The sequence below is a fragment of the Malus sylvestris genome, chromosome 13 (assembly GCF_916048215.2).
Source record: "Malus sylvestris chromosome 13, drMalSylv7.2, whole genome shotgun sequence".
Classification (NCBI taxonomy): Eukaryota; Viridiplantae; Streptophyta; class Magnoliopsida; order Rosales; family Rosaceae; genus Malus; species Malus sylvestris.
This window is the reverse complement of record NC_062272.1, coordinates 521,805-543,643: the sequence shown is the minus strand read 5'-3', so window position 1 is coordinate 543,643 and position 21,839 is coordinate 521,805. Positions and strand designations below refer to the sequence as shown.

General features: G+C 37.1%; 4 protein-coding genes across 7 annotated transcripts; 3 read left to right on the top strand and 1 right to left on the bottom strand.

Moving 5' to 3' along the window:
• Positions 1-732: 732 nt before the first annotated feature.
• Positions 733-5,067, top strand: LOC126597339 (inactive leucine-rich repeat receptor-like serine/threonine-protein kinase At1g60630). The gene is made up of 2 exons (XM_050264121.1): positions 733-2,570; positions 4,122-5,067. The coding sequence occupies exons 1-2, from the start codon at positions 1,253-1,255 to the stop codon at positions 4,778-4,780; spliced, it is 1,977 nt and encodes a 658-aa protein (XP_050120078.1). The 5' UTR covers positions 733-1,252; the 3' UTR covers positions 4,781-5,067.
• Positions 5,068-7,399: 2,332 nt separating this feature from the next.
• Positions 7,400-11,482, top strand: LOC126595134 (uncharacterized). Its single transcript, XM_050261509.1, has 5 exons — positions 7,400-7,775; positions 10,100-10,198; positions 10,314-10,410; positions 10,582-10,717; positions 10,848-11,482. The coding sequence occupies exons 1-5, from the start codon at positions 7,755-7,757 to the stop codon at positions 10,906-10,908; spliced, it is 414 nt and encodes a 137-aa protein (XP_050117466.1). The 5' UTR covers positions 7,400-7,754; the 3' UTR covers positions 10,909-11,482.
• A 1,372-nt stretch (positions 11,483-12,854) lies between these two features.
• Positions 12,855-17,014, top strand: LOC126596884 (uncharacterized). Of its 4 annotated transcripts, none has more exons than XM_050263571.1 (9): positions 12,855-13,381; positions 13,536-14,082; positions 14,681-14,780; positions 14,890-14,946; positions 15,316-15,433; positions 15,549-15,631; positions 16,111-16,172; positions 16,249-16,342; positions 16,720-17,014. In XM_050263571.1, the coding sequence occupies exons 2-8, from the start codon at positions 13,763-13,765 to the stop codon at positions 16,340-16,342; spliced, it is 834 nt and encodes a 277-aa protein (XP_050119528.1). In that variant the 5' UTR covers positions 12,855-13,381; positions 13,536-13,762; the 3' UTR covers positions 16,720-17,014. The 4 variants fall into 4 exon arrangements, with proteins under 4 accessions (XP_050119528.1, XP_050119529.1, XP_050119527.1 ...); XM_050263572.1 differs by having other exon boundaries at positions 12,858-13,202; positions 16,723-17,014; XM_050263570.1 differs by having other exon boundaries at positions 12,858-13,377; positions 16,723-17,014.
• Positions 17,015-17,100: 86 nt separating this feature from the next.
• Positions 17,101-18,640, bottom strand: LOC126596885 (photosynthetic NDH subunit of lumenal location 3, chloroplastic-like). Its single transcript, XM_050263573.1, has 3 exons — positions 18,473-18,640; positions 17,433-17,683; positions 17,101-17,319 (listed from the first exon to the last, which is right to left on the bottom strand). The coding sequence occupies exons 1-3, from the start codon at positions 18,504-18,506 to the stop codon at positions 17,221-17,223; spliced, it is 384 nt and encodes a 127-aa protein (XP_050119530.1). The 5' UTR covers positions 18,507-18,640; the 3' UTR covers positions 17,101-17,220.
• Positions 18,641-21,839: the final 3,199 nt, after the last annotated feature.

Here is a 21,839-nt window from a genome sequence, read left to right as displayed (position 1 = left end):
TTTAAAAAGTCAATCTTAGTATTATTTACTTTACCATTTATTTTATCTTTATGGTTAAAATTCAAAGTTTTCAAACATTTTTCATTATTTTTCTTTTTTTTTTCAGATTTTTTATGTATAATTTTCCTTTTCAAGTTTTAGCATTTATCTGGGTTCGACTCACTCAAACCTTTCACAACTTCAATATTCTTTTTTTGTTTAGAAAAACTAATAAAAAGGGTTTGAAAATTTTGAGTTTTAACGATAAAGACAAAATAAAGGGTAAAATGAATAGTATTATGATTGATTTTTTAGTATTAAAATGTGATTTTTTGTTAATATGAACAGTATCGCGCAAACTTTTCGTTAAAACTCCTTTTTTTTTTTTTTTTTTTTTTTATCTAAGTTTTTCGGACGCTTGTTAATTTCAGAGAGGGTAGCTAGCTGTTGAAAATTGATGAAATCGAAAACTCGGGGGTGAGTAAATTTTGGATCCCTTCCCTTTTGAGGTTTCACCACTCTCCGGTAAAAAAAGTCTGAGCCTTTGAGCCGCCCAAGAGAAAGTAAAAAACAAACATAAATTTAGAAAATATTATTTATTTAGTTATAATTATTGGGTTTAATAGTGCCTGCAGATTAAGAATATACAAATCATAGAGAGAAGCGGAGTTCTGAGCTTCCTTCACGTGAAGCTTACGCTGTAATAAAATTACAATTACAAGTAAATGTCCGGGAAACGATGTCGTGTTGCCAAGCCCCACTGTTTTGGTGTCTCCCCATTGCTCAGTACATAGAGCTCGCCAATGGGCTTTTTGCACCTTAAATGCTCCCCTCCTCCGCAGCTGGGAGTAGAGTAAATTAGAAGTTCTTTTTTTTTAGAAGCAGAAAAGCAAAAGCCGTTGTTTTTTGTTTCAAGCTGTCGAATCAATCAATGGTACAGTTGCAGCATCAGCACAGTGATCGATCGAGTCAAAGAACGAAGCTTCTGCTTCTAATGCTATCGCTGCATGCATAGTAAAAATGGCTCACTCAAATTTGGGGAGGTGGTGCTAGATCTTGAAGATATGGACAGCGATTGGGCAGAGACTGAGAAAGGAAAGTGAACCAAAAAAAGTTCAAAACCTTTTAGCTTTCGAGGTTCCATATATATACACACATTTCAGATTCTGATTTCCCAGTTGGGTTTTCTCAATCAGCAAAATCCAAGTTCAAAGATTGCATTTTTGAGATGTTGGCGGTCTGAAAAATCGATCCAATCCGCAGATTTTTAAAAATGGTTTCTCAAAAAGGTCGAATCTTTTTCTTATTGCTGCCATTGCTGTTCTGGGGTTTTCTGGGTTCGGCAGAAGCAGGAGACGCGGAGACTCTGTTATCTCTGAAATCTACAATCGACCCTCAAAACGTGCTGCCATGGCGGCAGGGAAGCAATGTGTGCGAGTGGGAAGGCGTGAAGGACTGCCTGAGAGGCAGAGTCACGAAGCTTGTGCTGGAATATTCGAACCTGACGGGGGTTCTGGATCACAAGATCTTGAACCGGCTCGACCAGCTCCGAGTCCTCAGCTTCAAAGGCAACTCCCTCTCCGGCCAAATCCCCGACCTCTCCGGCCTCCTCAACCTCAAATCCCTCTTCCTAAACGACAACAACTTCTCCGGCGTTTTCCCCTCTTCCATTTCTGACCTCCACCGCCTCAAAGTCGTCGTCCTCGCTGGAAACAAAATCTCCGGCGAAATCCCAATGTCGCTGCTCAGGCTCCGCCGCCTCTACGTCCTGTACTTGCAGGACAACAGGTTCACCGGTCCCATTCCACCGCTCAACCAGACCTCCCTCCGGTTCTTCAACGTGTCGAATAACCAGCTATCCGGAGAAATTCCGGTGACCCCAACTCTGATTCTGTTCAATGCGTCGTCTTTTTCGGGGAACGTCGATGTCTGCGGGGAACAAATTGACAAACCGTGCGGGGGCATTATCGGGTTTCCGCCGTCGATCAGTCCCACCAGTCAACCGGGTCCAAAGTCAAAGTCAAAGCGCGGGAAACTGATTAAGATAATCGCAGGGAGCGTGGGCGGGTTCGTGGTGGTCGTAATCTGCTCGGTTCTGCTGTGGATGGTGTGCCGGAGGAGTCGCGGCAGTGGCGGGGAGGCGAGGAGGAGCAAAGGCGGGGTTGTTGGGGGTGCTGAGCTGGCAACAGAGAGAGGAGGATCAGGGGAGGGGCCCAGTGGCAAGGGAGGTAATAATGGTGGGTTTTCGTGGGAAGGTGAGGGGTTGGGGAGTTTGGTGTTCTGCGGAGCAGGGGATCAGCAGATGGGTTACCGTCTGGAGGATTTGCTCAAGGCGTCGGCGGAGACGCTGGGGAGGGGCACAATGGGAAGTACGTACAAGGCGGTGATGGAGTCCGGGTTTATCGTGACGGTGAAGCGGCTGAAGGACTCGAGGTACCCGAGGATGGACGAGTTTAGGAGACACGTGGACTTGCTAGGGAAGCTGAGGCACCCACACTTGGTCCCACTGAGGGCCTACTTCCAGGCCAAGGAGGAACGCCTGCTCGTATACGATTATTTCCCCAATGGCAGCCTCTTTTCACTTATTCATGGTATGTCTTGTCGGTCCTCTCATCCCATCTACTCCCCTTATTCACCTGCTTTTTTATTTATTTTTTTCGTTTAATAATCACTATGGTTGTGATTAGCTTGTAAAGTTTTCCGTACCAAAGTTTGAGATTAACTTCTGGTTAACATCATAAATTTTCCAAGTAGCTTGTGTTTCGTGTGGGGTCGGGTGTGACTAAATTACAAGAAAAATTAGAGTTGTCTAACCACTTTATTTGTACAACATTTTTCATAAAATATAAGACTTATTCCATGTAAAATTGCCCTAGTCGGAAAACCCTACGTAAGCATCTTTATCATTGTCATACAAGCTTTCTAACTAGACATATTTAGTGATGTAAACTTTCTAACTAATGATTTTTAGAGGTCATTGATTAGTGATTTAACGGTGGGTCATGTTGGATTTGCCATGTTGATCCAGTGAAAGCATGATGAATTAGTGGTGTGGGGTCACCTGCATCTGTAGGCGCCTGTAGGGTCCACCCCATGCAGGTTTCTGGGCTGGAAGCCATGTTGGCCATCCTATAAACATGACGTATTCATGAACCTAACAAATTTGGTGCTTGTGTGTTCTTTCTGATGGAGGAAATTTCATCCCTTTCCATTTCTATGAAACGTGAGGAGGCTGGCTGGGTTTTTAAAACAAATTCAACTCCTTGAATTGGGGTTGGACCCCACACACAAGTCTACAGCCTGATTTGGGAATGTCCTCTTAGATCTCATAGCTAGGATTTCATCATTCCTGTGATCATCACTGAATGATTAACAGAAAGATTACTCTTTTGTGACAAAAAAATTATGGGTTTAAGAGTTGTGAAAAAAACTTCTTTGTAAACTAATAAGGTTGGATACGATATACATTCCATTTAGCCCTTACAAAGCAGAAAGCCTTGTTGGTTTGAGGTCGCCTTTTTATGCGATCATCAATGACTGAATTTCATGTAAGCTCTATATATATTTTCTTAATGCATGTTATTGCTCGTCGACTACTTTCCTGCATTTAAGTTTGAATTTAGCTCTTTTTCATGAGGCCAATATTCTGAAGAAAAAAATGTTGATTTAGTGGGGCATGAGTCATTGTCAGTCTTTCTGCACAGTTCACCATTCTCCAAGAGATTTAGGTAAATAAAGACAAGATTTCAGAGGGTAATTAATAATTGAACTCAATTATACAATAATAAATTTCAATCTTTGGAAAGGAGATGGCCTGCTAATCAACCTTTCAATTTTGAGTATGAGTGACCTCAGCATGTTAGTGACGTCTCACTGGCTCAAAAACTCTGGTTATCGTGTCTGCACGTTGCACATTTGATCATATTATTTGGAGAGATTCAACCGTGTAGCTGGAGATATATCGCTTTCTGTCTATCTCTCTCGTCACGTCGTCACGTAACTGTGTGCATTGTACCTTCGCTAATCTAGTTCATTTCATTATATACTTGGCTTTTAGTTGGTTTTTGTCGCTTGTTCAACAAGTTTTCTTGAATGTTTCTTTAGACTAGTTGTAGTGGTGAAATACTCCAACTGTTTTACAGGTTCAAGAACTTCAGGAGGCGGGAAGCCGCTTCACTGGACGTCATGTCTTAAAATAGCTGAGGACTTGGCGAGTGGTGTTGTTTATATCCACCAGAACCCCGGCTTAACTCATGGAAACTTGAAATCCTCAAACGTCTTGTTAGGTTCCGATTTTGAATCCTGCTTGACGGATTATGGTCTCACGTTATTCCGAGATCCGAATTCACTCGAAGAACCTAGCGCAACCACTCTCTTTTATAGAGCACCAGAATGCCGCGACATCAGAAGACCGTCCACCCAACCAGCCGATGTGTACAGCTTTGGCGTCCTCCTCCTGGAGCTCCTAACCGGAAAGACTCCCTTCCAAGACCTTGTTCAGGAACATGGTTCGGACATCCCTAGATGGGTCCGCTCAGTGCGCGAAGAAGAGATAGAGTCAGGGGATGACCCTGCCTCGGGGAACGACGCATCAGAGGAGAAGCTGCAGGCACTTCTTAACATAGCAATGGCTTGTGTTGCGCTTTCACCGGAGAACCGACCAGCGATGAGAGATGTTCTAAGGATGATAAGGGATGCTAGGGCGGAGGGTCACGTGTCTTCCAACAGCAGTGATCACTCGCCGGGGAGATGGTCGGGTACCGTTCAGAGCCTGCCAAGGGAAGAACACTTGAGCATTTGATCACGAGTGATTGGTAAAGTAATTAACGTGGCGGATTAAACTTAATCATGTATTCTGATTCTTTCGGGGTTGAACCGTGATTCTTGTACTACGCATTGTAGAGTGCAGCTCTTGGTGTAAAGGTTCTGTGATTTAATTCTTGTTTCTTGTTTTAGCATATTGAAGAAAGATTTACATGAAACGCGTTTATCGCCACAGTGAGATCAGCAGAGTTTTGTTATTGGTTGATGAGATTGAGAGTTGAAACATTTATTTATTGAAAAATGAAGATTTACCTGTTTGTGAAATTGCGTTATTTAATGCATGGTAATATGGACAGTCCCTACCAAATTACCTCCAACTGACATATACATCTGGAATCTTTATTGTTTTCCCATGTGGGCCTATTAAGTAGGTGGGCCAAATGAGATAGGCTGTGAAAATGGGCCCTCTGTTTGGGCCATGGGCTCGGCCCCCTAGGTCCCCACATTAATTGGTGCACCACTAAGCGTAGCACAAAATTAAAGAGGAGACAAATTAATTGAAGCAACAACAAAAAAGCAAAAGGGGAAAAAGAGAGGGAAAAAAAATTGCATTTTTACTCACCATTATTTAATATGGTGTATGCTTATTCTTCTATTAATCATCGTTAAATAAATTTGAATTTTAAAATTTGTGCTTATTCAGTACACGAATCTTGAAATTCAAATTTATCTAACTATATAAATAGGATGATGAGAAAAAAAAAAGGCGTATAAATTAGAGGGGGAGGATGTTTTGGTTTGCATGTGTGCCGCGTGTGCATGGCAAAAGCCATTACATTGACTGCTGTTGACATTTAAAACCAATCGCCCCTCGGTTTGCTTACCAATGCATTCTTCCCCAAATTTTGTTCCGAGGAGTTCACATTATTTTTGTAACCAGTCTATTTTTCCAAACTATTTAACAGCCACAAATTGTTGAAGAAAAATTACAAACTTTTCAGGTTCCTTTTCCAAAATAGTCACTATAAACAACTGAATTTATCTATTTTAATTGAAAGTTTTAATCAAAATGTTCAGTGCATCTCTAAAGCAGATGTTAAATTTTAGATGAGGATGTTACTGTCATATTTGACATAATAAATACCTTTTCAATCAAAGTGTTATGTGTTGACTGAACTTGAAGTCTTTGTGGTTAGGAGTCAAATTTACTTTTGATTAGTTTAATAGTAACTCCCTTATTTTACTAGTATTTTAGTAAATAAAACTTTTGTTTCAAGAAATTATTTAATAAATAAAACTATTCAAAGTTCTAAGTTAATAAAAAAAATTATATTTTGATAATTTAATTGGAGAAACATAAGACTTCAGATTTATCATACTGAGTTATCAATTATAATTCGTGCCAAAAATCATTGGTTTCGATTAGGTCATTTCTTCAAATAACGATCGTGTTGATGCACAAAACCGGAGGTCTTGGAACAACGTAAATCCGACCGTGAATCTGCATGTAATGTAAATAATACAAGATGTATCGTGGTTCACCCCAAGTTTGGGCTACATCCACACTGATTATGTATTTATCTGAGAAGTGAGGGAGAGAGATTCAGAGCCTCTGAGGGAGAGAGTCTCTGATGGCCTAGGAATTGACCTCCCCTACTTGTGAGGGTGAGGGGTCCTTTTATAGAATAAGGACTCCTCACTTAGTACATATTTGCCCATTCCTTGATCACATAATTACATTTAAGTCCCCCGAGTATTTGAACTAAATCTAAATACGAGATCCTAAATATGATATAAACAGATTGTTTACCAAACTGAGCAGAAATCGGTGAAAGCATTCAAACTTCATAGGAATGGCGCACGTACATTCATGTTCCACTACATATATGTTACATTATGTAACTAAATTATGTTATGCGGTAGTCCACTTGCTAGAAATAGACATAAAATATAAGCAATGTTTTTTGGCACTTGTGAGTCACACGATGGTGATCAAAGAGAAACTGAAATGCCTATCATAACAAAACTACAAACCGGTCCCGTTTAATATTAAAAAATTCAACAATGCATGAGGTGATTCCCGATTTCACATAAAATAATGAATATAATATGTGCACGGTGGATTGGGAGGTACTACCAAATCATAATTATATACAATAATCGAAAATATATTATACATTTGATTAAGAGAAGTACAAAGAAGACTCTTTTAAAATATGACTATTTATGGATTCTTTGATACTGAAGAAAGTTAAGGTTTCATCATAAAATCAATTAGCAATATAAGGAGTAATCCAACTATTTATAAGCACATGAATGGTCTTTCCTCTCATTAATGTGAGAGTCATTCTTAACATACATTTTTATAATATTAGTACGAGAATTGACGTTAAAAATGATCCTCTTACCATTTTCCTTAGATTAATTGACTGAACCAGCACTTGGATCGATAGGCTTCTTATGTTTTAGAGCGGCAAAATATAAAACAGATATGACTCGGACAATAAATAAATCAAAGAGAGGAGTCATTAATATTACGATTTAATGTATTCTATACAATATTTTTGTATTAATTGAGCGGCTTAACCTAAATTTCCACCGGAACGGTAGGCATAAAAGTATGGACGTATCAAAATTATGAGAGAAAAAAGATTAAACAAAGTCCAATAGCATATATATCATCGCATCATTAAAAATGCCAATATATACGAGTTGATGTTTGAAGAGAGAGAGAGAGAGAGAGAGAGAGAGAGAGAGCAGTCTTCTCTTCTCTTCTGACGCTACCGTCTTCAAATTTCAGTCTCAGAAGAGAAACACAGAGAGACGGGAGGAGGAGAGAGAGAGCGCTTTCCGACGGCGATCGGCGATGAGCTGCTCTGTTGATAAGTTGTTCTAAGTTAGAGGCAAACATTGATACATTGAGGAATATTGATCAAGGAGGAGGAGGAGGGCGATCTCTCTGGGCCGCTCTGATTAATTTCTCTGAGAATTCAATCGAGAGAGATTTTGAGATGGAGGAGCAGACCGCACAGGTACTCTTCTTCTCGATTCTTCTACTCTTTGCAATGATACACTTTCCTTTAAAAAAATTCATATAAAACTGGAAATTTGTAATGACTCGGTGTTTACGTTAGTACGTGGAGCTTATTGTTCTACGACTTAAATCTCGGTTTACAGATATATCGTTGAATTTTTCCTCTGCCTTAATTTCCAAATTGTTTTCATTTATATATCGATTTTATTCAAATTACAGATACAATTAAGATGAACTGATAATCTCCATGTTTTAATTCTTTTTGTAATTTTCTAGTTTTTATGTTCTCTCTTCTTGTTGGACTCCAATATTTGTCGTAATCGAACTTGTTCATTCTAATTACTAATTACTAATTCGATTTAAAAACGGTTTAACCATCCATAAATTTCAGTTTCAATTTCACTTCTGAATGCATTTTCAGATGCGATCAAGTCGTATTTCTTTTAACTTATAAATGAATACTTGACATCGAAATCAAGCAACAGTATTAGCATGATATATCAGAAAGAAAAAAAAACCATATTGCATCATGACATTAGTGGTACTGAAGTGACACGTTATATGTTGTCTTTTTGTGCATTTGCTGCTGTACATCAACTCTGTAGCTTTTGGATGTCTACGTTATTTGGAAATTTGAATTTCGATTAAAACTTAAAAGACCAAACTGCGCTGACTAGCAAAGAGTATCTCAAATGTTTGTAATTAAAATTTGTTATTAGCATCTAATCTGTAATTAATCACCTTCCTATTCATGCAATGAAGGACTCTGCAGAATACCGGTAAGTACAGCTATATAACAAATGCCTGGTTGAGGCCAAAGTCCAAATATAAAAACAAATTGTAAATACACACACACCCACACACACACACACACACATATATATATATAGAGGTTGATAGCAATTATTGAAGCCATAAGTCATCCACTTCCACCATGCTAACTGCCAAGCATCATTCAACTCACGGACTCAATAGTTCTTGGTATATATGCATGAACATCTATGCTTTTTAATTAGGACTCATGTGAAAGTGGCTTTAAAATAACTGAAATTATTTTTAGTGAAAATGTTTTGGGAACCAATTTTTAATGAAAATACAAGTTAATCATGAAAAAGCACTTCAAGTGCTTTGGAAACCTAAAAACATTTTCTTTAAAAATACTTTCAATCATTTTAAATACATTTCTAAACGAACCATTAATCTATCATTAAGCTATTTAATTATGCTTTTGCCTTGGAGTATCATATACATTTTCGCTTAATTCGAGCAAACAACTAAACAAGCATATCAGAAACGCAGTAGATTGTCTGCCATCGTAAAAATATATCCCATTATTATAAGTAATTTTTGGGATATTTTAGGTGCATGTGGCTCCATGATTGCGTATTAGTTTTATTAATTCAAAAGATTATTAATTAAGCTTAATTAGCATGAGTAATTTTTGTGTAGTTTTTCTTGCCTCGTGTTCTTCACATCACATGGGAGACCATGGGAGTGGTCCAAGAATTAGATAAAAATTAGGAGTAGGAAATTTGTATTCATCCAATTTCATTTGGCTTTGTATTTAGTCCTAATAATTAGTTTTCTTTTTATCAATTTGTTTAAGTTTGTCACTTAGTATTATGGTCTAGTGATATTCCTCTTCATTTGTAAGTGAAAGGTCTTAGGTTCGATTATCGTCAAATATGAGTTTGAACCACATTATTGCTAGCTCATAATGAGGCTAAGCTTCACCCTCTCCTCTTTAGTGTAGATAATATCTTTTGTTCAAAAAATAAAATAAAAATTAGGGCAAGTTTATTTGGAATTGGCCACGTTCTACATAGGTGTCATATTTAATAAAGAAAATATAAATAGTACCCCAATAATGTTACTCTTCTGACATTAGCTAGCTCACTGCTTTAGAGCTGTCTGTTGTTTCTCAGGTACTTGTAGTCCTTCCTTGGAGGCCAAATGCTACATCTTTCTAGCAACTGTCAGTCAACAACAAAAGAAAATATGAAATTACCGTCTAGATATATAAATGATAAAAATCTTTTAAGCAATTAGTAACTTATCTGCAACTGCATTATCAATCATGCTCGAAGTAAATAAATTTTCGAGCTCCATGTTATTGATCTGCATCCGGTTATTCCTGCCCAAATTCGAGCAGTGTCCGTAGACTATTGGACCTTGTATGGGATTGTGAATGTCTGTTGTTAAACACGGTTGTCTATAAAATTTGGATCGATGCATTGTACGTAGGTCACTGATTATATCTCATCGGCAGATTATTTATGCATCCATTAATGTACTGATATTGTTTATTTAATTCAACGACAGACTGATACAACTGCTTCAGATAGAACTCATACCGTCGTGTTGGATATTGAGAGCCTTACACAACTCTCAGATAGAAGCTCCGGAAGCCCCAAAATGACAGTAAGTAGCAGTGTCGTTGTTGTCAATCTTGAAAGTACTCCTCACATGGCATGCACACTAATTGATCAGCAAACTTTCTCATGCTCTTCTTTTACACTATTTTTTTTTTCTGTAGAGAGCACTCTCAAGAAAATGGTCTTATCGAGCAGAGAGATTGATTAGTAATGACGAGGAGGACACGGATGAGCCACCAAAGAAACTTCTAGTGAAAGGTATAATATAGCCATCTAGCTAGCTTTCTATGAAGTTTCAAAAGATAATTTGCAATCTTATTGAAAAGTTAATGTCATCCTTTACTCTAATGGGTTGGTGTCAACATTCAAAATCATCGATCACCTTGGCATAGATTGCAATTTGAACTTTATCTATGTTACCCTTGATAGTGAACTCTCAGTCGGAGCCGTTGAAGCAGTCATTGATCACCGCAAAATCCATTGGGTCAAGCTCAACTGTGCTTACAGGCACTAATCGGTTTATGGCCATCAACCCTCGGAAGATACTTTTTATATTTGCAACAGTGTAAGCCCTCTATTTCTTTCCTCAATAAATATGAATCCTCTACCATGTCTTTTTATATGTACTACTCTGGTAACAAATACGAGAGATGAGATTTACGTGAAGTGATTGTTGGCTTCTTCTTCTTGATCAGGTCCAGTATGGGTACATTGATCCTCATATACTTCACACTGGCTATCAATAGAACAGTTTGACAGACCATGGATGGAATGGAGCTAGCATAGCGTAGACGGGCACATGATCGAATCAAAGCGTATTCACTCTCTCCGATTTTAATTTTTTTGGTAGCTGTGCTGCTGGGGATAACTACTCCATTCATGAATCCTCCATGCTGCAGTCTCAGTCTTTGTCTAACGGTTGATCTCTCTTCTCTTCTCACTCTGCCAGTTGAGATCAAATACATATACTTGTTAAATGATCCAGCTTTTTCAGCTGCACCAACTCTGTCAGTTTGTGTCAGCGCAGCTACTTGATTGAGTTACCATCTCATCCGGTTAATTTTTGTGCTGCTTCTTGCTTCCAAAGCAACCCTGTTTTATGCATCAAAAATCTACCAGGGACTTACCCCCGTGGTTTATTTATTTATTTATTTTTTTACTCAAGGTTAACGTGCATGTTGTTGATTAGGGTGTTTTTAAACCACTTCGAATTAAGCATCAAACACTAGGCTTTTAGGCACCTCTCTGATATAATCGTTGTACTATCGACATTCAGTTTTGTATCGAATGCTTAGTTATGTCTTGAGAAATATAGATCATTATCGTTGCATGTTGACGTGCATCATAGTTATCGGAATGGGCTGCACAAATTTGAGGGGATGAGGAATTTGAATTCGGAACGTAACTACTAAATATTTGCTTATGCACGTTACGTTTTGTGTTCAATTTTCATTGATCGTGAAGCTCAAATTTTTTGTTCACTTTTCACACAGTGTTCCGGCAAAATTATTAGTTGACAGTCCATTGGCCTTTTACATTTAGTGGACCGGTCCAGATTCCTTAATAAGAGCTTTGGATCTTGGTTTTTTTTTTTAATTATTATGAAAATGGTCTTAGGCCCGTTTTATAAACATTATGGGTGTTTTGGTTGGATTTGTGGAGAATGACTTTAGGTACCATTTGGTACGCAGATGGGACAGAATGGGACGGGATGAAACATGACGGAACAGATGATGTAAATATTGAAAAAGATAAGAAGAAATTTTGTCATAAAATGTTATAAATTTGTGTTCCACGGATGTGGAACGGGTCGTTCCAGGCGGAAGAGGTGGAACGAAAAATCAGCCAAATTTTGTCCCATGGGACAACCCGTTCCACAGTTTTTAGGCGCACCAAACGTGGGACGGAACGGCTCGTCCCATTCTGTCCCGTTCCACGTACCAAACGGTACCTATAACGAGTTTATTGTTATCTGATTTTCGGTATTGCAATATATAAGTTTTAATACATAATATTATTGGACAGGATGTTATGTTGAAAATAAACTAGTTCTATGTAAGTTGCTTTAGGGATAGTAAGTGAAAACATACTGTTTATTATTTGCTTTAAGGAATTAAAAAATAGATTGATGAATTAACAACTACAATGAATTAAATTCTATTTTTCACAAAAAAAAAAAAAAACACACACACAACTACAATTAATTAAATTGAGATCGTGCATAAAGTTGTGAGGATTAAGCGTGTTGAATTTCCGAGGTTTTCATTCCATCGATTAAATAAACAACTTGTAGAGTCTTCTCGGCCTCTCGAGAAGAGAAAATAGTTTGATTATGTTTTTGAGAATGCTATTCTTATCTAAACTAAACTAAACTAAACAGAAAATAGTTTGATTATGTTTTTGAGAATGCTATTCTTATCTAAACTAAACTAAACTAAACTAAACCACATGAGAGAGATACGAACTCAAACTCTGCATAGTTGTGAGTTAGATTAATCTCGAGTTCGAACCGTATTGTGGCAAGAGAATTAAAAACCAATTAAAAGAAAAAAGTTGATGAGAAAAAAGTGGAAAGGAAAGGTGGAGAGTCCACAATAATTGGCATCAAATGCTTATGGGGATTCGCACTGTTGCTGAATTCCAAGATCTGCAACTAGAAATTAATTTATTCAACATTACAATAAAAAAAATATATAAAAAAAAAACACTAAAATTAAAGCCTTCAACTTTTTGTTGCCCCCGTTCTTAGCTTCCAAATTTGCCGAGCGCCAGGCCGCTGAGCTATCTCTTTGTGCGTCTGCCTTAGATAAATAGAAAACAAACGAACGAACCAGAAAATTAAATTAAATAATCCCAAAAAAGCTTTTCGAAAAAAGAAAATAAAAAAGGGAAAAGTAGCAGAGCAGCAGAGAGAGAGAGAGAGAGATCACTGCTAATGGTGCTACTACTGCCCAGAAAAGAAATCTAAAAAAAAGGAAAATAAATAAAAAATGGATGGAAAGGAAGGGAGGGCCAATTAGGGCTCCGTCGGAAAGTTGAACCCCAAAAAGGTAACGCCCCTGTCAAGCTTTTCTCTCTCTAAGCACCACACGTACCCACTTGGTGCTCTCTCTCTCACTGCTTTCCATTATCTGCCATTTGTGAGCTACACGACGGATGCAAGTGCTTTCAACACATTTTTCTGGGTTTCTGTTACGGTTGACTGCTCAGCTTCTTCTTCTTCTTGTGGGTATTTCTCTTGTTTCTCGAGCTTTCGAGGTTGTCAAAATTTGAGGGGTTTTGCTTTTTTGGGGATTTTGTTCGTATTTTTGGGGATTTGGGTATTTGCGTTTGCAGGTTAAAGTTGCTATTTTTTGCTGAAATTTGAGGTTTTTTGTCACCAGTTATGGCGGCTTGTTGCTGCTTGATTGGGCTTGCTGCAATCGTCGTTGAGCCGTGGAATCTAGGGTTTTGATAATTGAGCAGCCCCAAATCAGTGTTTGTGGTAACAAGAAGGAAAGCGTTGGCTTTACGCGATATGGAATTTCAATTCCTTCAGAAATATAGTGCGTTGATTTGGATTGCGTAGCTGATTTGTGTGCTCCCCGACTAGGACTGAAGTTGTGAGGAAATGGCGATGGAGTCGAACACAGGATATCTTCGCGACGAAGCTTTTGGCTACGGTTTGAACCGACACGCTATATCGTTTCAGTCCGGGGCCATACACAGCAGCTCGGAGATGATTCCGATGGGGAATTATTTTGCTACGGACGGGGGCATGATGTTTTCGTCGAATTCGGGCATAGTTAACAACAATCCTGTAATTAGTCAGGCTGGGAATTCATCAGGTTCTCTGCTTCTCGATTCGGTCCCCGGGCTCAAGCATGACACAGGCTTGGCTGTTGAGTGGTCTGTGGAGGAACAGTACAAATTGACGGAGGGCCTTGTCAAGTAGGTCATTCGGAACCTTATCTCTTGATAAATTCGTTTTCGTTCATGCATGTCTGTGTTTAAGTGCCACAGTTATGTATACTTTGCTTGCCTATTAATTTGATATTCATGTTGCTAAACTACCTCTGGTTACGATTCACTGAATGTTGTGATGAAGCTTCTGATGTGATTAAGTTTTGTTGTTGACGAAGCTTCGGATGTTTGCACTCTGTCTAACTATAACAAACTGCAAATCTTTTGGTCCTTCTAATATAAGCATAACATATGTTTCCTTGAACTTAAGCCATCAACTTCTTAAACCATTAGCTTCTTAAGCCATTACTTTATGTCTATGGCCTCCTGTCGTGCTTTAAATATTTTGGGGTCCATCACGCATTGCCATTGTTATCAGCTTTTCTCATCCCTGCAGTAGAAAACTTGAATTGGTATGGTTATGCTCTAAATAGCCTTCTTGTTTCACATATATTCTCGCTATGATGTGAATTGATTTTCTTTCAATTTACTTTATGTTGCCTAGTTGCTGTCCTACTATGGTGAATTTCATTTACTTTGTGTTTGGAAGTTTATCATATTTGTGCCATTTATTTTCCGGTTGTAGATATGCTGATGAACCAAGTATTATGAAATACATAAAGATCGCGGCAATGTTACATGATAAAACTGTGCGTGATGTTGCTTTGAGGTGTAGGTGGATGACTGTAAGCTCTTTACTTTTCCTAATGATGTATTTTTAGTTTTGTTCATTACTTTAGATTTGTTCCTTAGATTTTTCGGTTGAGTTAGAACTAATTTTGAAATGTTTTGCAGAGAAAGCGTAGGAAACCTGAAGAACATAGTATGGGAAAGAAGGGGAACATTAGGAAGGTTGTTTGTGAAATTTGTATGAACTGTCTGACATTGGTTTTTGTTCGAACTTCTCATTTTTTATCATGAAGATTTTTTCATTTCAAGACTTATTGGAAATAATAATAATGGGTTGACTCCTTTCCCTGAGTTAACATTACTATGTATTCCCACTGTAATCATTGTTGGACATGAAAATTTGAGATCCCATGATGTATCGGTGACTTTTGGTGTCCTAAGATATAACACAATTAATGGAATTTTTGTTTTAATTAATTGAACCAATGAATGTCTTTAGGATCTAATGTTGATTGAAGAACCTTTGTTTCTTCTCAAAAAAAAAAAAATGTTGATTGAAGAACCAGTATTCTAAAGATCATGCTTCTTCAGGATAAACTGGTGGAGTCGTCTACAAAGACAAACATACATACAGCTGCACCACTGGACATGGCTGCATGTTCTCATTCGGTGTACCATATGGACCAGAGTGAGCGTTTGCAGTATGAAGGTTCGAGATACTACCTTGTGTCTTCTCTCATTATTGTTTTTCATCTAAATATATACTACTTAATATATTTCATTTGGTAGTTTCATTGACGTATTTGTTCTTTGGTTACTATCAGGATTAAGTGGCACATTCAAGCATCTATTGGAGCAAAATGCTCAAGCTTTCAGTCAAATTACATCTAATCTTTCATCATACAAGGTCAGTGCCTCCTGCCATCATAGTTATGTTGATTATTACACAGCTAATTTGCATGCCATATTGTTCCACACGCTAACAGTTGAAGTCATCTGTCAAAAGTAAAAAAGGGATGCCTGTTCTTGTTATGTTACTTTATGCAACTGATGCGTTGTGGCAGCAGCATTACTGCTTGATGTTCTTCTTCTGGAATTTTATTTTTCCAATTGATCAGCATATATTGATGAATGAAATAATTTTCTACATTTATTTACTCATTTATGATAAGCTTGACCTTGTTTGTTGTAGACATGGTATAATCCAAATCCACTATATATTATCGCTAAACGACAGCACTGCCTACCCCAAGCATCTCTCTTTTCTGAGTTTGAATTTACTGGCATAAGTTTTATGTGCATTTCGGATGAACATATAATATCATTTAACATTAGAAGCATGTTCTTTTTATCGCTTGCTTAAAAGTTTGTTTCTTTCATAAACAGTTGCAGGAAAACATTGACCTCTTCTACCGCACGAGGAACAATTTAACTGCCATCCTTAACGAGTACGTGCATAGTTTCAATGTATATTACAAATAATGAGATTTGGTCAACTTTGACAATGCTATTTCATTTTTGCAGCATGAGAGGTATGCCTGGCATAATGAGCCGAATGCCTCCACTGCCACCCATTGACGAGGATCTTGCTAATAGTCTCTTGCGTAACGCAACTTAGGTATGTTCATGTGAAATGACTCATATTCTTGGTGAGTTGGTGTGCATGACCCGGGCACTTGTGAAGGCGGGAGAGGGTCGAAAGTGTTTTCCAAATTGTTGTATAGCTGGATGATTGTGTACTCTTTGTTTATGCCTTTCGTAACTATTAATTCTTGACTATTTCAGCCTGTAATCTAATGTGCATTTGATGAAAGTACTAGCTGTCAGTTCTGCATTTCTTTACTAAGAATTGTCCTCTCTTTTTTTCAAGAGTTTGATTTTCTGTGCGGCGTTCTTTAGTCTAATCGCTGCATGCCTTATGAACTGAATACGAATAAATAGCCTGAATTTTTTTGACATATGTAGTTGACTTCTATTTGTAATGACCAATTCAAGCAGACAAATCAAGGTCCTGAATCATGATGGACTGCGTCATTGTTCGAGCGCAAAGCGTACAAGTTGGGAAGCAGAGTAGCACATATCCGACGAGGCCTACTCAGAGCCGCCCCAATTTGGCATTTGATCTTAGTGCTCCATCCATGGCTAGCTTCATTTGTTGTGTCTAAAATTATGTACCCTTACTTCCATTTGTGCAGGAAATAAGCGAGGTAGATACAGTTCGAGCTTCCAACACTTATTTTTCACTCTTGTAAATTTCGATTTATAATTGCTAATTGTACCACATTACTTTTGTTTGGTGCCCTGGTTTGGTTTGTTGGTTTGCTCATGAGGAACCCTGCTGAATTTCTATGCTGGAATTTTATGGCGAGCAACGGATTTAAAACCGAAAAAAACTAGATCTGACTCGAGGATAGAGCTATTTATTTACAGATGACATGAAATTTGTGTGCACAATAATGTACAGATCAGTGTTTATAACCATCGACCGGATTATTTTTAAGGCGCGAGAGCCATCACCTCCTGTAAAATGACAGCAGCCTCATTGTATCGATCCTGGGTCAACGGCAGGCTTTGAATTTTCACTGCATGGTCCAACTGGAAAACAAATAGCATATTGTCGTGTGAGAAAGTTAAATCGCAAAGCAAAATCCTCGCATGCGTTTAGGGAGGTCTAAACGCAGTTGCAAACGGGTGGTTAAGTTAATTACCTCTTCAATGGAGCAAAACAGTTTGTTGGCAAGTTCAGTGAGAGCTCTCTTCTGGTCCCTTGGTGAACGAGAGATCATCTGATTAAGATCACAGTACAAGAACGTGGATTTGAGGCGGAGATCCCTTCCCATCAACTCCCACGAGTGATCGTCGTTCGTCAGATCGTTCCCGATTGACAGTAAATCGAAAGCACACTTCTTAATCCTGCAAGCACTTCCCTTTAATTGCATGTCCACCATTTTACCATGCCCTACAGCATACAAATTTTGACATGAAACAAAAAAACCAAGTAGAATAAATAAGAGCAAGTTTTCCTCATGAGAAAAGCATAAGCCTCAACTGGAAGTTGAAGCCTTTGTGCTTAAGAAAAGCAAAAGGGGGAGTGATCCCACATTTTGTTCGCCCAACTTTAGATTGAATAAACCAGAAGAGAATCGAAGGACAAAAACAATAGGCGGGAGTGGGAGTGCATAAGGAGAAAACGAGGTTGTGAAAATTACTCCCCAAACCAAATGGAGCGACTGTGACAAAAAAGATCATTTGTACTAAAAGCACTTTTGTCAAGGCATAAAGTTTTCTGATACAGAATGTGATTCTTTTACTACCATTCTAAAACCATATTCAGCACCATCAGATACTAGAAGTACTATTATTAATCGAATAATAAAAGTTCTAATTCCTTTTATTAAAAGCACTTTTGAGCTAAACCAGCTGCTGGAAATTCGTTAAGTTTGAACTCGGAAGCTCTCATACAATTCCGTCATGCAATTTGGAAATTTTCAGAGGAAAAAAATTGTTGGGAAACAATAATATGGATATGTAAAATAAAAATCAACCCCTCATCCCAGAGGAGCATATATCATCACATAATTAGAACCACAAAACCCAGAAAAAAATAACGAATTAAACGTACAAAATTCAAAGCAAAAGAGAATTAATAATAAAGGAAAATTAAAATAAAAAATGGAACAAATTAAATTAGGGTAAAAAAAAGAAAGCAAGAAGAAGGAGAGGAGAGAGAGGAGTTAGACGGAGTTACCTGAACGGTGTTCTGGAAAACGAGGATATGTCATCCGTTGCCTCCTGTAGTCACTACTGCTTCAACAGAGAGAGAAGCATAAATAAAATTAATTAAATAACTACTTTTTGAGGCAAGAAATTTCAACTAAAAAGTTTGTTTTAATCGTGCAAAATTATTCATCTAAAAATATTTTAAGTAAGAGAAATAAAGGTGGGGACTGCGATGTTGGTGGGTTTTGTATTAAATATATATATTTTTTTAAATTAGAGTTTGGGATTAGAAATTAAAATAAAAATTAACAAAAAAATAGTGGAAAATTAAAATCAATGGTAACCCGTCAAGTTCTGTTGCTCTGAAAGTGGTGCATCACTCTTTATTTCGAGAGATTTTTCAATGTGACCGTTACACAAGATGATATACCACGTGTTCCTATATAAATGGTGGGTTATATATGTTAAAAGGTTAATAATTTAAAAATTAAATTTTCCACCACTTGTATAAAAACACATGGTGTACCATTCATGTTCCCGTCACAACTAAAAATTTCTCCTTTATTTCTGATCAAATTTTAGACACAAATTATTTTATTTTATTTTTTGTAAATTTGGTTTAAGAGCTGGATTAGCGGCTTAAATAAAATTAAGAACTGAGGTCCAATTGAACTTGTTTTTTGGGTTAACAGTAAGCTGCCCTTCTTTTGTTTGAAAGGACATGTATGAAGTTGTACAATGTTGATATGAAGGCATTCGTCAACATCCATCTTCAATGTTGTACTAGCACTACAATTTAATGGTTCTTCGGTAATGTCGTTGTTGCCCAAAAATTTAAAGCCACTTTCAACATGTGATAGCGTACGATCAACATAATCAAATAAATTTTAGGGTAGTAAGAATACAAATATAGATTTAGAATAGAAAGAGACGGCCGTTATTTTTTTTTTTTTTTTTTTTTTAAGTGGCCAACTGGTGACTAACCTACCTCGATGCCCGAATAAAACTAGTCGAGAATTGTACCCTACCAGTGACCGCGAACATCCTAAAACCAAGCCAAACGAGCATCCGAGGTAAAATGGTAAAAGAAGTTGGGGCTTGCAAAAATCGAAGCACAACAGGTCCGGTGTTATTAGGCCTAAACTTGAAGCCCGAACTACTCCATCAAATTTTGTTTGGGCCCTATTTGAGAATTATTCTCAACCAAGAGTCTATGCTCATAAAAAATTTGGAATTGTTATTGGCTCATTTAAATTTAGAAGAAAATTAATTTTTATGAGGAGTGTATAATTAGTTTTCTGAAGTATTAATAATTATTATTATTTTTTAATTTTTACTTTAAATTTTTTTTTATGAAATATTTTGCTATTTTGCGTTGGGGTTGAGAAAAATTTGCAAAACCTTTGAATGAGATCCTACGATTTCTTAGGTTCCGGTTCTATTTTTAGTAATTTTTTAAGTCGAAAAACATAAAGTAATTCTCAAAAATCGATTTGAAAATGTGAGTTGGCCACAGTTTTTGTGGAAAAATTGAAATTTTTAGTTTAGGAAATCTTTTGTGTTGGAGTTAAGGAAAATGTTGCAAGACCTTTGGATGTGATCCAACCATTTATTAAATTCTGAAACTATGTTTTATTGATTTTCAAAGTTGAAGAATAGAAAAAATAATATAAACTAATAGCAAAGCCCCCAAAGAGATTGGAGGTGTCGAAAATATTTACAATGTCCTAAAATTAATTTTAGGTAACATGTGGTGCAATGAGAAGGACTCAAAATTTGGCTTACAATGAATCATGTAAAAATTCTCAAAATCGATTAGAAAACGTGGGTTATAAGTCACGGTTTTTGTGGAAAAAAAAAATAGTTTTAGGGAATATTTTGCTTGGGATTAAAGGAAAATGTTGCAAGACTTGTAGATGTGATCCTAACATTAATTAGGTTTCGAAACTTATTTATTTATTTATAAAAAAATATAAATTAATAAAGGGCCCCAGTTGATTTATAAAATAAACAGATTAAATGGTGATTTATGTACAAATAAAACTTTATATGGCATTTGGAAGCCGGATTTACGATTTATTAAGCAACAGATGTATATTTAGTAGAATATTTAAGCCAAAAACTGAAAAAATAAGTAAAAAATATAACAGCGAGGTCCAAAACATTATAAAGTATTTGAAAACAGTTTTATAATTTGTACTAATGGAGCGTTATAAAAACACTTTCAAACCGCTCTTTGATAAGAAAATGAAATCGTCTGATCACAATTTGTTGAGCATTAAGTTCCGAATCAAATTGACAAAGAAAATTATAAGCATCCAACCAAATTCCACAAATGTATTTTTGGTAATTTCTATATGTATTGTTGCTTTTGGAATCAAGTGCTCAAATCTCGGACAAAGCACTTTCCGTACCAAGAAAGTAATGTTTTTTTTGTCCAAATAGATAGAAGATCAACTTTTAAATTTGAATGGCTTATTTTTTCCGTGTATATTTAAGGAGAATAATATATGAGATGAATGTTTATAAATTGTTATGTCTCTTTTGCCTTGACTAACAAGTAACAACCAAATCTCTTGGAAAAAATGCCAAAAACCAAGACGTTTTGTGAGGTTATCGTAAACAACATACGAATGCGACCAAAGTCTGCACGTGGATTGTATATTCATATTTGCTTCAAGGTCTTTTGGGTTTTAGTCAAAGAATTTATTTATTTAACTGTTTAAAAATCCATAAATCTCTTTGTTTGAGCATCTGATGTATAAGAGTAGACCCAAGAAACTTGGCCTCCTAATTGGTCCCCGGCGTTATTATAATTTAGTTTATGAGTCAGTTGTATGACAATATGAAGAACCCATTTCCCGTACTAATTAAAACTCCAAGTTCAAACCTAATTCGAGCTATGTCGTGATAAATATAAGCCTATCACGAATTTTATAAACCAAACATATCAATACTCTAGTTTGGTACGTTCGTTCTAAATCAAGCTTAATTAGTCTTAACTTGTTACTTTCACGAACTAAATCCAACTATTTAAGCAGAACTCAAACCTATCTTGAGGTTTATTTGTAAAAGAATACAAGCTTCTTCCCACGACCTTTTGTGAACCAAATATACCAATGCTCAAGCTTTGATTCGTTTTTTAATCGAGTCGTTGTGTTTGTTGTGACCAGAGAGTTGTTGACTGAATAAGACATGTTGTTGTTCTGTGTATGCCTCTCTGCCTTTTGGGCGGCACCAGCACCAGCACCAGCACAAGCACCAGCAACACATTACACATCGATAGATTGTTACATCATATTGTCGAGCCTTCAGGGAGGGATCGAGTCATCTGGGCGGCACCGTGTCTCCCTCCCTTCCCTTGACCTAATTGCTTAATTTGCTCATGATTTTGG

Bases quoted from the DNA above. Each gene is read 5' to 3' on its own strand.
- LOC126596885 (XM_050263573.1), bottom strand. From the start codon at position 18,506: ATGACATATCCTCGTTTTCCAGAACACCGTTCAG. The intron at 17,684-18,472 runs GTAACTCCGTCT...TGTATGCTGTAG, and splicing joins TTTTCCAGAACACCGTTCAG to GGCATGGTAAAATGGTGGAC. The intron at 17,320-17,432 runs GTAATTAACTTA...TTTGTTTTCCAG, and splicing joins TGTTTTGCTCCATTGAAGAG to TTGGACCATGCAGTGAAAAT.
- LOC126595134 (XM_050261509.1), top strand. From the start codon at position 7,755: ATGGAGGAGCAGACCGCACAG. The intron at 10,411-10,581 runs GTATAATATAGC...TACCCTTGATAG, and splicing joins AAAGAAACTTCTAGTGAAAG to TGAACTCTCAGTCGGAGCCG. The intron at 10,718-10,847 runs GTAAGCCCTCTA...CTTCTTGATCAG, and splicing joins CTTTTTATATTTGCAACAGT to GTCCAGTATGGGTACATTGA.
- LOC126596884 (XM_050263571.1), top strand. From the start codon at position 13,763: ATGGCGATGGAGTCGAACACAGGATATCTTCGCGACGAAGCTTTTGGC. The intron at 14,947-15,315 runs GTTGTTTGTGAA...ATGCTTCTTCAG, and splicing joins AGAAGGGGAACATTAGGAAG to GATAAACTGGTGGAGTCGTC. The intron at 16,173-16,248 runs GTACGTGCATAG...TCATTTTTGCAG, and splicing joins TTAACTGCCATCCTTAACGA to CATGAGAGGTATGCCTGGCA.
- LOC126597339 (XM_050264121.1), top strand. From the start codon at position 1,253: ATGGTTTCTCAAAAAGGTCGAATCTTTTTCTTATTGCTGCCATTGCTG. The intron at 2,571-4,121 runs GTATGTCTTGTC...ACTGTTTTACAG, and splicing joins CCTCTTTTCACTTATTCATG to GTTCAAGAACTTCAGGAGGC.